This window comes from Rosa chinensis, chromosome 2, assembly GCF_002994745.2.
Source record: "Rosa chinensis cultivar Old Blush chromosome 2, RchiOBHm-V2, whole genome shotgun sequence".
NCBI lineage: Eukaryota > Viridiplantae > Streptophyta > Magnoliopsida > Rosales > Rosaceae > Rosa > Rosa chinensis.
Window position 1 is genome coordinate 87350031 of NC_037089.1, and position 15886 is coordinate 87365916.

The 15886-nt window shown below is 39.2% G+C and overlaps 1 protein-coding gene across 1 annotated transcript; it reads left to right on the plus strand.

Moving 5' to 3' along the window:
• The first annotated feature begins 11369 nt into the window (after window positions 1-11369).
• LOC112183687 lies at window positions 11370-14279 on the plus strand. Its single transcript, XM_024322043.2, has 2 exons — window positions 11370-12969; window positions 13944-14279. The coding sequence occupies exon 1, from the start codon at window positions 11848-11850 to the stop codon at window positions 12967-12969; it is 1122 nt and encodes a 373-aa protein (XP_024177811.1). The 5' UTR covers window positions 11370-11847; the 3' UTR covers window positions 13944-14279.
• The last annotated feature ends 1607 nt before the right edge of the window (window positions 14280-15886 follow it).

Genomic DNA, 15886 nt, shown 5'->3' on the forward strand with positions numbered 1-15886 from the left:
TTAATGAACCAAGTTACAATCCTATCTCAAATCTTCATACAAGCATCACAATGTCGATTAACCACAGAATTCAATTAAGTCCTATTTTGATTGTGAAAACCTTCAGCCATGAATTCGGAGACATGTTCATCCTAGACGTTAGGAGCATCCTAAGACTCAAACACACAAAAACACTCTAAAACCAACATTTTTTTTTTTTACAATTTAATTTAATTTCAACACTTAGGTACGGGAACAGGGAGTCTCGATGTGCAATGGGACTGAAACAGCTACCCTTTTTCAAGACTATGTTTAATCCAATATACCTTAGTGTATCACAACATTTTCTTTTGTTATAAACATTTATTATTTTTTTTTTTTACTAACTACTAAAAACACAATAAAGCAATAATCCGTCCCCCATACTTAATTCATGCATTGTCCTCAATGTATAACAAATATAAAGCATGCAAAGCATAAATCAAGCATAGAAGAGAAAGTTAACACAACGAAACCTAAAACAACTTAAAATTCATGAAAATAAAATAGAAGGAAGAGTTCAAGAAAGCAAATCTGCGTTTGATGGCTCCTCCACAGATACGGATGAAATGGGTTGCCTCCCATGCAGCGCTTAATGTTTAAAGTCTTTCAGCCTAGACTTGTACCTCCATTTACTCCTTTGGAGGAGCGGTATGCGGGCGAGTGGCAGCCCTCTTGCTGGTTTCAGCCTTCGGAGGCGGGTCCTCATGTTGTGATGCAGTAGCGTCCTTGCGAGGAAACCCAGGAGGATAACTCTGCAAGTTATTGACTTCCTGAGCAAGCTTGTTTATTGCAGTGTGACAGCGGATCAAAGAGCAGTTCATCTCAGAGATGTAATCGATCATGCAATTGACTCTCCAATCTGTCACCATAATACCATCGCGGAGAGAGGAACGCAAATCATCAATCGAATCCGACAAGCTTTCCAGGGTGGCCATAGGCCGAGGAGCACGAGCAGCTGGTGAGGAAGAAGACTCTCCGGGATGCAGTCTGGGAGAGCGACGAGGCAGAGGAGGGGGACTGCGGGTACGCTCACGGATAGGACGATGGTCCCATGGACGAGTAAGTCCAACTCTAGTGGCCGCTTGACGACCTTCTTCTTCCAAAGAGAGAACACGGCGTTGATTGACGCCCCTGCGAGGAGTAACCTTGGTTCGAGCCATGAGGAAGTAGAAGGAATTTGAAACTGCACGCTTAGACAAACCTTAGTAAAATCTGGATGAGACAAAAAAGGATGTATATGTAAAGCACAAAATAGGGTAGAAATCTCAACAGGCACACGGTTTTAACAAAGCTTCTCCGGGAAGGAGAAGAGTTATGACAGTTCACGGCCCAAGAAACTCCCCCACGTGTAAATATTCCTTTCTTTTCCTGGATTTATGGCATGCTTTCGGCTATAGCTCCTCGAGATTCGTTTGATTCCCCCACGCATCCTTCTTTTCCTTGATTCACGGCAATTAAACCTGCTTTCGGCTGTAGCTTGTCTGTCACAGCTCCTCGAGATTCGTTTGGTTCCCCCACGTGTCTTCCACGCGGCAACAACTTTTCCGTGTTTGCGGGTGACTTTAATCCAACGCGTAGATTTAATCTCAGAGGTCGTCCATCCAACGGTGGAGATCTGCTCACTCGTTCTATAATTAGGTGCATTCTGAGGGAGCGACTATTCACTCCAAAAGAAAATTCTTCCGAGTTCCATCCTTTCTCTCTCAACCCTTCAGCCTTTCTTTCGAAACTCCAATCCTTTCTTCATCAACATGGAACCACGAACTCTGCAACTAATGGAGTTACAAACCCAGCAACAAATGGAATTACAAGCCCAGCAACCAACCGAGGAGGGAAGAAGCATCCAAGCAGCCGGGAGTAGTAACCGGTGGGCTCCCACACCGCCTCAACTAAGAATCCTCAAGGGCCTTTACTATGATAAGGGTTTTAAGTACCCAACTCCAGAGCAGATTCAAGAGATCTGCCTTCATCTGAAACAGTATGGGCAGATCGAGGACAAGAACGTCTTCTTTTGGTTCCAGAACCTCAAGGCTCGTGAGAGGCAGAAGTTGAAGGAATTTCGGAACGTTCCGGTTGGTGGATCTCTCGATCTCAATTTTGGATCCACTAGTTCTACTGATGATGGTAGATCCATTGATCTAAACTTTGGCTCACGTGTCGGCTATGGTGTTGATGGATCGATCATGGAACAACGAGGAGAATATCACCAGGAGATTGAAACCCTTCCACTATTCCCCATGCATGGTGAGGACATCTTTGGCAACATGAAGACTACTTCCGAGGGAGGTAGCGGCTATGGCGGTGACTCTCGCATTTCCCTTGAGCTCAGCCTCAACTCCTACGGAAATGCAGACATAGCTTAGTATAGAGTATTTTTATTATTATTATATATATATTTTTTTTTTAATTTTTTTTTGTAAATAGCTGAATTTAATAAGACTGAATAAATGAAGTTTTTTTTTTTTTTTTTAAATTTTTTTTTTATATAAAGGACTCAAAAAATAAAAGACAAATATAAATATATATAGGACTCAAAATGAAAGACAAAAATATTTTTAGGACTCAAAATTGAAAGACAATTATATTTATAGGACTCAAAATGAAAGACAATTATATAAATCTCTTCCCCCACACTTAAATATTGCATTATCTTCAATGTAATCAATTAAAAGCATGCAATGAAATAAGTAAGCATAGATAGAAGACATTTACGAAAACAAATCCTAAAATAAAAACTAAAGAGAAAAATTGAAAAATAAAAAGAAATAGGGAAAGAGAAAGCAAATCTGAATATATTCTGAATTGGGTTGCCTCCCAAGTACCGCTTGTATTTTACGTCTTGCAGCCAGACGGTACCTACATTAAATAAAGTTAGTAACTATAATTAACAAAGAAATACAAAATAAAAACAAGTATAACTATTAATTACAAACTACAAGTAAAATTAACAAGTATATTGTACATAAGACACAAGTTAAGTACACAAGTGAGTATAAAACGTGAAAAGTATTTTTACAAGTTTAAAGTGTGAAACAAGTAAATAATTTACACGTATAGAGTATTCACAAGTATTTCTTTTGTTATAAACATTATTGATATCGAATCAAATTCCAAGCGGTAAATCAAGTGAACGTGCGGCCCAAGTATAGTCGCCTAGACACAAACTCCCTTTCAAATCGTTTGGGCAACCTTACTGAAATGGCCAGGTGGGGGAGGACGAACACGAGAGGAAAAATCCATTTTGGCATGAGCTACTCCCACATTGTGGTTTATGCCCATTTGCAAGCACTTCTGGATTCAAAAACCCGTCATGAACGTTGTCTCCTTCCTAGACACCATTTCACATAGGCTTTCTTACTAAGATGAGAAAGGTCATAAGTGTGAAGACAGTTCAACAAGTGTTAATAAAGGCCGCCCTCAACCTTAAGGGACCTGAGCTAGGTACCAATAAGGGGTTTAGGCCAATATTAACAAAAGAGACTTCACCTATTCCTCTCAATTTACAACCTACAATTAAAATTCGTGTTCAATAATATAAATAACATCCTAGTTAATTTAAACTAAGTTTCAAACAATTTATATACAACAAATATATATAATAAATGACACAATTTAGCAAGTGATTTTTCAATCCCCGGCAACGGCGCCAAAAATTGATGCGCTTTAGGCAAGCGCATAATTTTACCCTGAAAATATCGTTAGTAGTATAAGCAAATAGGGATCGTTCTATCCGGGGATTGAGGGTACACCTGTAATTGTGTAACAAATAAAGAAAAGTTTTATTTACAAAAATAAAATAAAGAATATAAATATATACAATTGTATAAACAAATAAAGAATTAAAATAATAAAGTATTATTTACAAAAATAAAATAAAGAATAAATATATACAAGTAAACACAAATAAGGGGGGGATTAGGATTCTTAAAATTAAAATTAAAATAAATAAAATAAAGAAAACGTAAAAACATATATACAAGGGTGGAACGCAAGGAACAAAGATCAAAATCAATTCCATGTAATCAAATTCGATTCAAACCCTATAATTGTTCTTCCAAGTCATGAGAGAGGAGTTGATCATGTGAAACATTCGAAAGCAAATGATTTCCCATATTTTACTTTTCAATGCTAATTAACCTAAGCGAAAGCACCTAGATTAATCCTATCAAACATGCAATCAAGCCCTAGAAAGCTAGTCAATCATGACATGTTTAATGCATTAGACATAGAGAAAGGCTATCAACTCAAGTGTACAACTTAGTTATGGAAAAGTCCACCTAATTGCAATCATCTTCAATTAAATTCGATTCTTGTCCAGAACCTTTACTACTTTGATTCAAGTTTACACAAAACGAAAAGTCGATTTCATGTTCTTAAACCTAGCACCAATTACATGCAAATCCTATAAGTGTCGACCCAAATAAGATAAACATATAAAAGTTTTCTATCAAGCAAATTCAATCGAACAAACTCACATAAGCAACTTAGAATCACAATTATGGAATTCAAAAACTTTATTTAAACATAGAAATTGGGCTTAAACTTTGCCCTAAACGTTAGGTTAACAAGAAACAAGTTCATACGAAATCAAACAAGAAAACCAAAAAGGTTACAAGGAAAAGGAACGAATTACACCGTGAGTGGAGATGGAGATGGAGAGCTAGATGGTTGGATCTTGAATCTTGGAAGCAAGCCTTCAAGGTGGATGATGGAGGATATGATCTTCACGGCTCCTTCTTCTTCTTCCTCTCCTTGCTTGAAAATGCAGAAACTTAAAACTAGAGAATGGAGAGAAAAATGGAAAGGAAATGGAGAGACAAAGAAGATGGAATGGATGAAGGAATTGGTGTTTGGGAAAATGGAAAGGAAATGGAGAGACAAAGAAGATGAGATGGATGAAGGAATGTGTTTTAGAATGAGAGAAGAAGGTGTTTATATAGGGAAGAAAAAGAAGAGTGAAATGATGAGTGGAAGAAAAATAATGAAAGTGGAGTATGAAAGTGATTTGTAAAATATGGAAAATATGAAAGCAAAGCATGAAGGTGCAGCAACATGGAAGTGATGATGATCTATTAAAGAGATTGTAGAAAAAATATATCCAAGGAAAAAGAGAAAAGCATCTAGCTTTCTTCATGTGGGTGGGAAACATGAATATGTGGTGTTGAGCTGTTTTCAGGTCAGTTTCTTCCCCTTTATTCCTTCAATTATTTCTCCAACAAGACTTCATTATATTCCTTCGACTTCTTCATATGAAATGTTCCACTATGAGTGTAGATCATCCTGACAAATTTTCAGAGCTTCAATCCATGTGGTTGGGCCGGAAATGCTGCTGGACCTCTTACAGGTCCAGTTTTCCGGTTTTGCTTCTGTAGAAAATTGGGCTGATTGTTTGAAGGCCTTCCACTCATATTTTTCTCTGGCACTCTTCATAAGAAATGATCCTTTGGGTGTCTAGAATGGATCTGGAAGGTTTCAGCTCATTTGAAGTTCATTTGGTCAGGCGGCCGCTCCTTCTTCTTTGCTTGGCTTGGTTTCTCCTAGCCGGAGTAGGAATATGTGTAAAATTGATCTTTTAGTACATTTCCATTTTTCTCCATCATTTCCAGGTAATTATGGACCTAACTCTCATTTCACCTTCATTTACTCCAATGTACCTAAAAATAGAAATTGAATTAAAAATTGATTCAGTTAAGGAATTAACTAAGCAAAATGTGAGGAATTAACTATTAAAATATCACATTGAAATGCTCCTATCACCGATCCAGGCTATTACCCTTCTTCGCAGCAATACTTGCCTTCATCTTTCCCCTTGCGCTGCCGCCACCCCTTCTTGATGTTCCTGAGCTAGATCCAGTCTGGGTGAGATCATTAGTACCCTTCAGATGCCTCCTCTTTTTTTGCGTCGAGGCTATGCAATCGATCTCGCCATTTGCAGGTCTCTTCTTGTGAGTGCCCATGTCAATGCTAGTTTCACGTTCCCCCATTATCTCTGTGGTACAGTGGAGTGGAGATGTAACAGGTGGTGGGTTAACATCTGCTGGCAGTGCTGCCTTTGCGAAAGGTTCTTTGCCGAAACAACGGATGTCAAGACAAAGATCATGATGGGTTGGTTCTGTGTCATTGCTATTAGCAGACTGGGCTTGAGTGGCTGGGATATGTGTTTCTGGCCTACTAGTTGGGCTAATTGGGTTTAGTTGGGAGTGTGGTAGTCTTTGTTGCCAGCTTTTGGGCCCATTAAAGACTTGTTCATGGTGCGAAGAGGTATTGATCCCGTTTTTGACCCACTCACGAATAGCATGTTGGTCACGGATTATTGGTCTTTTAGATTAGGGGTGGGCTCGCGAAACCGAAAACCGAAAAAAACCGCACCGATACCCGAACCGAAGCCGAAAAAAACCGCACCGAAAAAAACCGCACCGAAAAGCCAAAAACCGCACCGCACCGAATCTGGTCGGTTCGGTTTTCGGTTTCGGCCCGGTCGAAACCGAACCGCACCGAAAAACCGAACTCCCCATAATCCGGCTTTGTATAATGCATATATATGTGGAAATGTGAATCAATAGACGGAAACCCTAAAAGCGTAAAAGAGTAAAAAACACATTCCGCGTCCGCCTCTCTCACTCAAACAGTCAGACTATACTTCTCTCTCTCTCTCTCAGTCTCAGATCGCGATTCGACCTCAGCCCCGACCCCGAGTCTCTCCCTCTCCCTCTCTCTGTGACCTCTGTCTTGATCACGCTTCGACCTCAGTCCCCAGTGTCGGCGTGAACGACCTCTCTCTCTGACCTCTGTCACAATTTCATAACGTCGGTGGTCGTCGTCTCTCTCGCTACTTCGCCGGAAGTCGATGCTCTCTCCGGTAAGCATATATCTATTACCCTTCTTGGTTGTGCGTTAATTTCACTTCAGTCTCTGATTGATTTTCATCTTCAGCAAAACCCCATCGATCTGGGCTTTTTGGACATCTGTGGATCGGAGCACCATGAGCTGAAGGCCAAGGATGAGAATACTCTCGTCGTCGGTTAGCCAGTCGCCGTCTTTGGGCTCAGGTAATGATGGATCTCCGAGTTACTGAATAGTTTGAGTTGATTTTGTAGTTATTGTGAAGTATGGGATTGTAGATCCAAGTGCTAAATCAATTATGTGTTGCTCCGTTCTAAGCAGCCATGGCCACAGCTGCGTTGCTCCGATCTCTACGACGTCATGACCTCGCTTCAACCCCTCTTTGTGCCTACTAATCTGTACGTCTCACTCCGTATCTCAGATTCTCTCCACCTTTTCATCTTTTTCAATTTGGGCTCTGATCATTTCAATGTTTAGATCTGCTTCGTCACTGATTGTTTGTGTATTTCTGATGTGATTAGAGGAAATGGAATTGATATGGGTGATGTCATGGTATTTGAGTTACCAAGCCTGGGACCTCGCATAATAATCTGTGGCTCTGCAGGTTTGATTTTCTTTTCTGTGATGAGTGTTCATTTATGTTGATCAATAGATCTAGTGTGTAGTATGAATCTGATAATTTTGGGATTTTTCTTCTGTAAATCTAGTGTGTAATATGAATCTGATAATTTTGGTATGAACCCAAGCTATTTCAGTATCAAATTTCTCTGCTTTTGATGATTTGGGTTCAATTTTGTTCTGGGTTTATCTTGAATTTGTGTTGGTATGAATTTCATGGCAGGGAATGGATGAGTTTGTTCATGATCTGGTAGTGAATAATCCGATAGAGAAGGCTTAAGGTAGCAAGGGTCAGATGATGATGATGTTTCCCGACACCAGCACCCTTGCCTTGGTAAATTTTTTTCTCCAGATCCACCTACTTTTTAGTTCAAATCTGATTATGAGATTCGTTTAATTTTTGCTGAGCATTTAGACTATGAAGATTAGATTGGGAATGGTGGAACTCGGTCTGCAAAACTGGACTCTAAACATGCAGATTTTGTTACTCTAAGGGATTGATGGAACTGGCCTCATTGCAGTTGTTACAGGTTTTTCTTTTTGCTCATAATTTATCACATGTTTGATTGCTAAGACAAGAAAAGTTTTAACTTTATCAGTTTCTTTTGACAACCCATTTGTGATTTGGGTGTTTATGATTTCATGGTTTATTGTTTGGTGTTTCTGTGGTTTGGTAATATAGTTACTGAGTAGATAAGATGTAGTTGTGAGAGTGAGGACGGAGGTGATTATATTGATGCTTTTTCTAATAATGATGTTGGATCTCAGGAGCTTCAAGTGATCATGGTTTGGAAACAACACGTGTTCTATCATTGCATGGTGTTCATGTCATCAAGGCAGAGTAAGGAATACAAATGCAGGTAGGGATGTTAAAGAATCAATACTTAAGGAAGTCCCCGCTACTAATATTGATGTGGGAGTCTTTTGTCGGGGAGCCGGGTGGTGAGATTGGAAAGACGAACCTCATCCATGACCAAGATGGTTAATTAATGGCTGCATCGGATGTGTTTTGGGTCTTTCAATTCTAAGAATGGCTATTCGTTTTTTTTTTTTTTGTAATATATAATTGAAGAGGCTCCAATGGCCTTGATTCTTAATTTTTAAGTTGACAGAGTAATTGTATTTATATGTAGAATTCTTTTTTAAGGTGAACAAGAGAACTAAAAGGTCAACAGAAAGAGAAAATTAACTAATTATCAAACAGGCCTAGGAAAAAAAAGCTTTTTTAAATATTTTAAAAAAAAAAAAACCGAAACTGGGCCGAACCGACCGAACCGTTCGGTTCGGTTCGGTTTTCGGTGTCAACTTCTCAAAACACAAAAACCGAACCGCACCGCACCGAGCCCAAATTCGGTTCGGTTTTCGGTTTAGGCTCGGAACCGAACCGATCGGAACCGAACCCACCCCTATTTTAGATGAGCCAAAATCTGAATTGCTTTGTCTAGGTAAGATGCCTGTACCTTTTAGAGCAGCTCTGTTTTGTTCTCCCGACCATTCTACTACCTCCTGTGTTGAAATGGCACGCTGCTGATCAATAGGCTTTGCAGTCTGAGATCTCTGGACCACATGGTGTGGCTCATTGGATAATTGGGGCCCAGCACATCGGAGGAGGCCAACGGATTGATTATCAGCTAGAGCTCCGCTTTCACGCGCCACCCAGATTCCCTGAGTTCTCCGTCTCATGCCGGCCGTTTTTCTAATCGGAGCTCCATCATCGATTTCCATCTCTGACTTTCTGCTATCCCAAGGTTTCCTTGCTCTTAATTCTGGCCCAAACTTCTTGATAATCATACCATTTGCATTCCTTTCACCCAGATTGCAATCAATCAGAGCATGTCCTAGCCTTCCACATCCGTAACAAAAATCGGATAGCCTTTCGTACTTCACCTCCACCCAAGACTGTTCATCATCTTCTCTGGGTATCCAAAACCCATTTAGAAGAGGCTTGCTGGCATCAACCTCCACCTTCACTCTTGTGTAGCTTCTGAATACATCATTCGGGTCTTCAAACTCAAGAACTCTCCCAACTCGTCCTCCGATGAATGCAGCATTTGTGTTGGTGATATTTTCTAAGGTGAGGCCCTTCGCTTGGATCCAGAATGGAATGGTTTTTCTATTCACCTCTTCAACTGTCATCCCAGGATTCCAAAGATAAACCATGAAAGAGAATCCCATGACTGACCATGGACAATCTTCCAGAATTTTTAATGCAACAGTTTCCGATTGGACGACAATGGTAACCAGGTGGTCGTCGCCGACATCGATGCTAATACCACCCAGGTCTTTCCAGGATGATTCTAAAACCCTCCTAACTCTTCCCTTCCTCTGAGGTTTGTCGGCAAAAAGAATGCCAATGAGCTTGTAGCCACTCTGGTTGTTGTTTATGTTCAGGTTGCGTTCTAATTGTATCACCAACTGGCTAAGATCTTCCTCACCGTTTCTCTCCATTTGGTACAGAGGTGGTGAGGACAATATCGGAATATTGGATTACTTTCTTACCATGCGGTGAGAAGGGGTACAGTGATGTTTTGAAGAGGGTACTGGAATATTGGATCTAGTTTTGGATAGTGTTAAGGACGGAGAAATAGTAAAAAAGGGGAAGATGGGTAGTATGGTAGGGATTGGGGATTGGAAAGAGGAGATAGAAAGGTGTCTAGGGAATGATGATGGGTGAGGATGATTGCACAAAACTGGTAGGTAGGGATCCAAACTTGTTGAAAATGATAGTTTCAGACGTAGCTATTATGACACAGGGTGTTAGGATAGATTATAAAATTATGGAAGTAGCCTTTGATGGCAAAGAAAAGGATGGAGATACCACTGGAATGGGTATGAACGCACTCATGAAGAGAGGGAAGCTCTCATGAAGAGAGAGAACTTGGGTAATCAAAAGGGAAAAGGCTCGTCATCGATTCCATTGAAAAATTGTGCGATTAATGTAACAAATACAAAAAGGTTGTGGAAGATGCAAGAAATTGCCACACAGACAAAAAAAACTGGAAAACTAGGTAGATGAAATCGGTCCGTAAACGTCCAATACCCAAACAAATAATCTCTAGCAACAGTCATTTTTTAATTTAATGGAATACTAGCCCCTTAACATGTGTGGACAATTGGCTTTTATTTGTTTTTTTTTTTAATTAAAAAAGTTACTGCAATTTCTCTCCTAATTTTGGGAGAAGCTTCTCCTTTTTTCATGTGTGGTATTGTAATTTTTTCAAATATAATATAATTTATTGACTATCTTATCCTCATATAGAAATAATTTGTTTATTAATATTTATAGTATGTGAGGGCATATATGGTACTTCAAAAATTTAACCATTCCCTCAAGAATTGACTTAATTATATAAGATATGCACATATTTTTCAACCAAAGTATTGTTGGAAGTTGTTATTTTCCAACTTTTTTTTTTAATTATTTTTCTGGACTACAATCTTTTCTTCTTATCACATCCCTAATGTTAACAATGAGATTTGAACTTATTACCTGCACACTATTAGTTAGGCCAACTAATCACAGTTCCCGATTTTATTTTCCAACTTGGTTTGAAACTGAATAAATAATTAAATACTAAAATGAGTTTTGTCCACAATGATTTTAAATATTTGAATAAAAGTTTTTTTTTTTTTTGAAAGAGAATAAAAGCTATTTTCTAAACAATAGAGAAGGAAGTCGACGGTCGTAAACTAATTTAGGGTATTTTGGGTAGCTCGGTTAAAATCAGGGGTATTTGGGGTAGAGTGTTTTATGGTGGCCTGCGTGGGCTCTTTTTATTGGCTTTTTGGACCAGTCATCAGTCCTATAGCTGTACCGAAAAAATTTTCTCCCCCTAGAAAAGAAGAATTTGAAATGCTAACGGCTACCCACCTCCCCGCAATTCTCTCCCTCCAACGGAAATACCCAAAAGCCTCCAGAGTCTGAAAACCCTAATCTGATCAAAACCCCAATTCGATTTCCCAGAAATCCCCAATCTCCCAGACACCGAAAAACCTAATTCTATTGCAGAATCCCCAAATCTCCCCGACGAGACCGAAAACCCCAATTCGATTTCTTGGGGATTAACTGAAAACCCCAATTTGATTTTCATAGTAATACCCAAATCTCCCAGAGATCGAAAACCCCAATTCGATTTCACAGAAACCCCTAAATCTCCCAGAAGCCGAAAACCCCAAATCGATTTCTTGGGGATTAACTGAAAACCCCAATTCGATTTTCACAGTAATACCCAAATCTCCCAGCGATAGAAAACCCCAATTCGATTTCACAAAAAAACCCAAAACTGAAAACCCTAATCTTTTCTCCGTGAAACCCAACCCCATTCTCTCAAACCCAGATCCCATTTCTTTTGATTGACGGCGAGAATGGAGAAGCAAGTCTACTTGTATCCCAAGAACTCAGATTTCGCGCCCAAGATTATCAGGGTCAGGGACGACGGTACCCATTCGGTGCACGACGTCTCATCTCCGTCGTCAACGTCTCCGCTCGATGTCATCGGCAGCTACGGAAACAGAGTGTGCTTTCAGAATTTTTCCGAGAACTGCTTCGTTGTGTGGAATGTAGATAGTGGAGTCGAGGAAAGGCGGATTCTTTACGATCCTTTGGATGCTAACGGATCTATTTCTGTTTCCGGTTTCGGTCATACAGATGAAGGCGAAATAAAAATCGTCAGGATTGCTCGCGTCGGCCTTTCCTTCATGTCCAAGACGTACAGCGGCGGTGCTGGCGGCGGCGCCGGCAGCAGGGTTACTGGTGGTGCCGTAGGAGCGGGCGGCGTCTTTGTTGAGGACCACACATGGGCAGCATGGCAGATGTCTACTCTTGGCCTACCTTTTATCCCAGACGAGTTTCAACAGGCGAGGTTTGTGGCGGCGACCGGCACCATTTACTGGCATGGCTCAGTCAGGCAGGCGTCCACCATCGTCACGTATAACATCAACACTGATGTTCTGGGGAATCTGCCACCGCCCGCAGCAGGTGTAGGTGCAAAGTTTGCCTTGGGATTTGGCTTTGGAGGTGAGTTGGCCGCCACTGTTTTTGAACCCTCTCGCAGAGGGAGAGGGAGGCATGGTATTAGATTGTGGCAGCTTCACGAAAATAACTGGGAAGTTGTGGTGAATATGAGGCTGACGTCGAACCCTTCCCGGGAAATCAAATATCCTTACGTGCCGTTGTGCTTTCTGGCGGGTACATTCAATAATGAGGGGCTGAATATACTGTTTCTATTTGATGGAGATACTTTGATTAAGATCAGACTTGTAGTGGAGGATGACTCTCTAGCAACAGAACTTGATGAGCTGCATCTGATGGATACTGCTGTTGTTACAACCCCATTGCCACCTAGGCATTATGTCCATGTCGATCCTATGGAGTTTAACCGTCTATTCCAAAGAAATGCTGCTAATGAGGAGAGGCAGATGAATAGGGATATGAATGCTTGGACCAGAAATTTTCTTGAGCAGATTAATGAATTCGATCAGATATAGGTATTTCCCACTCACTGATACTGTTAGTTTGTTACATGCTGATACTGTTATATGAGCTTGTTTTGATAGTGTCATGCACTAGGTCCTACTTTTTTTATTATGTTCTATACTGCTTGCTAGTGACAGGTTTGACTTTTCCAAGCACTTCTGTATTCTCTTCTGGATGTCTCCATAGAGATATGTTGATTCTTTCTTTGACAATACAATAATTAGGATAAGCACATACATGTAGCTAACTCTGAACAATTAGTTGAATATAACTGTGAAAGGAGAAAATTCTGCAGGTTTTTGTTTCAAACTTCTTTTACTGAGTGGCATATGTAATTCTTGAGCAGTACGGAGGTCACCTAGCTATGTTTAACTTCACTTTTGTTTGTGGTAAATGATGGTAATGTAATGTAATGAGACCAGATAACAAGAGACTGAAGGATGTGAACAATAAAAATTGGTGTATATGGGTGATTTCATAAACAAGTACATTGAGAAATGTGTGAGTTGTGTTCTGTTTACCCTTTCCTATCTATTGTATTTTTATTGTATTAAGGTCACTTGAAAGAAAGGGTCACATCACTTTCCTTGCCCTGCTCCATATTTATAGTCTCATGTCTGTTGAACAATATTTTGGCTGGCCAATAATGATGTAGGATTTTTACATCCACCTTTTTTCTCACTTTTTACTTGTCATTAGTCACATTGATAATTCTTCATAAAGGGATATTTTAAGATGACCTGTAGAGCTTCCTATTCTCTTTGCCTCAAATAATTTGACAAGAGTTGGGTCTTAAAGTCTCAGGTCTACTTTTGGTCACCCTGTACTAATGCTTTCAATTTTGGCTGAAATGATTTGATAATATTTGTTCTTATAGTCCCAAGTCAGTTTTCATTACTGTGTATTAATGGTTTCTATTGTGGACAGACTTGCAGTTTCCAACTAGTCTGTGTATTGATCATAGTGGTTTGTTTTGTGTGTGCAGATGGCGTATAGAGAAGATGGTTGATAGACATCATTTGCCCAACACTTGACCTCCATAATTCAGTTGAATACCCTCAACTCTCCTAGCGTTTAACTAGTCTAGTAGACTGTGTATAGTCTTCCCACAATCATCCAGGCCTTCCAAAACAGCCAGTGCTCCTCTTGAATCCTCCTTTCCACCTATTAGGCTACAGTCGATTTCAGGCTTACTGTGGATATACAATCTGCAACAACCTATATACCTTTTTAGAAGTATTTCGAGCTTGTGACTGATGTATGATTCATCCTGCCGTATTTTAAATACTTTAGCTATACCTATGAGTTAGAAACAGCATTATTGTAAATACTTGAAATGAAACACAATAACCATTAAAACGTGTGGAATCATGGCAGCGTATTGCAGAGTAAAAAGGTTACATAATTCATTACTGTCAAGCAGACGATACATAAACCATCAAGAGAACCAAAAAAAAAAAAAAAGAACTGACAACCACTAGGACTGCCAGAGATGGAAATATTCTTTAGAATACCGCTACAAGTTTGTTCATTCTCGGTAAGCTCCTGCATCTCCATATTCCTCAATAGGAAGAGGGAGATAACAAAGTGAGGAAAATTCCACCTTTGACTGGCACACGACTCTCTTCTCCTCTCATCTCACCCTTTCAGAAGAAAGAAAATTAACAAGACCAGAGAGATGAGAGGGGTCTTCCTTCTTGGCATGTCTTTACACAACCCAATACTATATCTTGCAACTGTTTCTCAACGTTCTCCATGGTTGAACAAGCATCTATGATCTGCATCAGCCCAATCGAATTTTAATAGCATCCAAGTAATTCAACTCACCAAGCAATACTATACAGCAAGAATGACAGTACAAACCAAAAGAATTTTATCACTGTTGAAGGCTAGTTGTGTTTCATGCCCAAAGTTTGAACAGTTAGTACAATAACCATCTATAGATGACTAATATTCAATATAGTGCGACTGTCAACTTGCAGCCTAATCGCAAGATAAACTATGCGATGACTGTAAGTATATTGGGCTATTACCATTCAATGCATGATTTCCCATTGTCACAAGGAAACCGGAGCTTCAAGGAAACAAAGAGGAAGATACGATCAAGCAAAATTGATTCACTGATCTTGAGTTTAATATATATTCATTCCAAATCATGTTGCACAATTTAAATTGATCTACTTGTCTATTAAATTGATTTGGTGCATTTTGCATTAAAGACTTTTTGCATGCATAACAAATAAACAGGAAACATTGATTTCAGTTTTTGATATCTTTCTATATCTATCTTATTTGATGATTAAAGAAAAGATTTGTTTGAGGGGGAGTTTTCCTCCAGTATAAAAGGTTTCGAAACTAATACAAGTTTAGGGTTTTTGGTCTCATGCATAAAAACGTTGTTCACACTTGAACCATGAGGTTTTGTGATGTCGCTCAAAGCAAGCGCATAATTTAACCCTGAAAATATCGTTAGTAGTATAAGTAAGTAGGGATCGTTCTATTCCGGGGATTGAGGGTACACTTGTAATTGTATAACAAATAAAGAAAAGTATTATTTACAAAAATAAAATAAAGAATATAAATATATACAATTGTATAAACAAATAAAGAATTAAAATAATAAAGTATTATTTACAAAAATAAAATAAAGAATAAATATATACAAGTAAACACAAATAAGGGGGGATTAGGATTCTTAAAATTAAAATTAAAATAAATAAAATAAAGAAAATGTAAAAACATATATACAAGGGTGGAACGCAAGGAACAAAGATCAAAATCAATTCCATGTAATCAAATTCGATTCAAACCCTATAATTGTTCTTCCAAGTCATGAGAGAGGAGTTGATCATGTGAAACATTCGAAAGCAAATGATTTCCCATATTTTACTTTTCAATGCTAATTAACCTAAGCGAAAGCACCTAGAT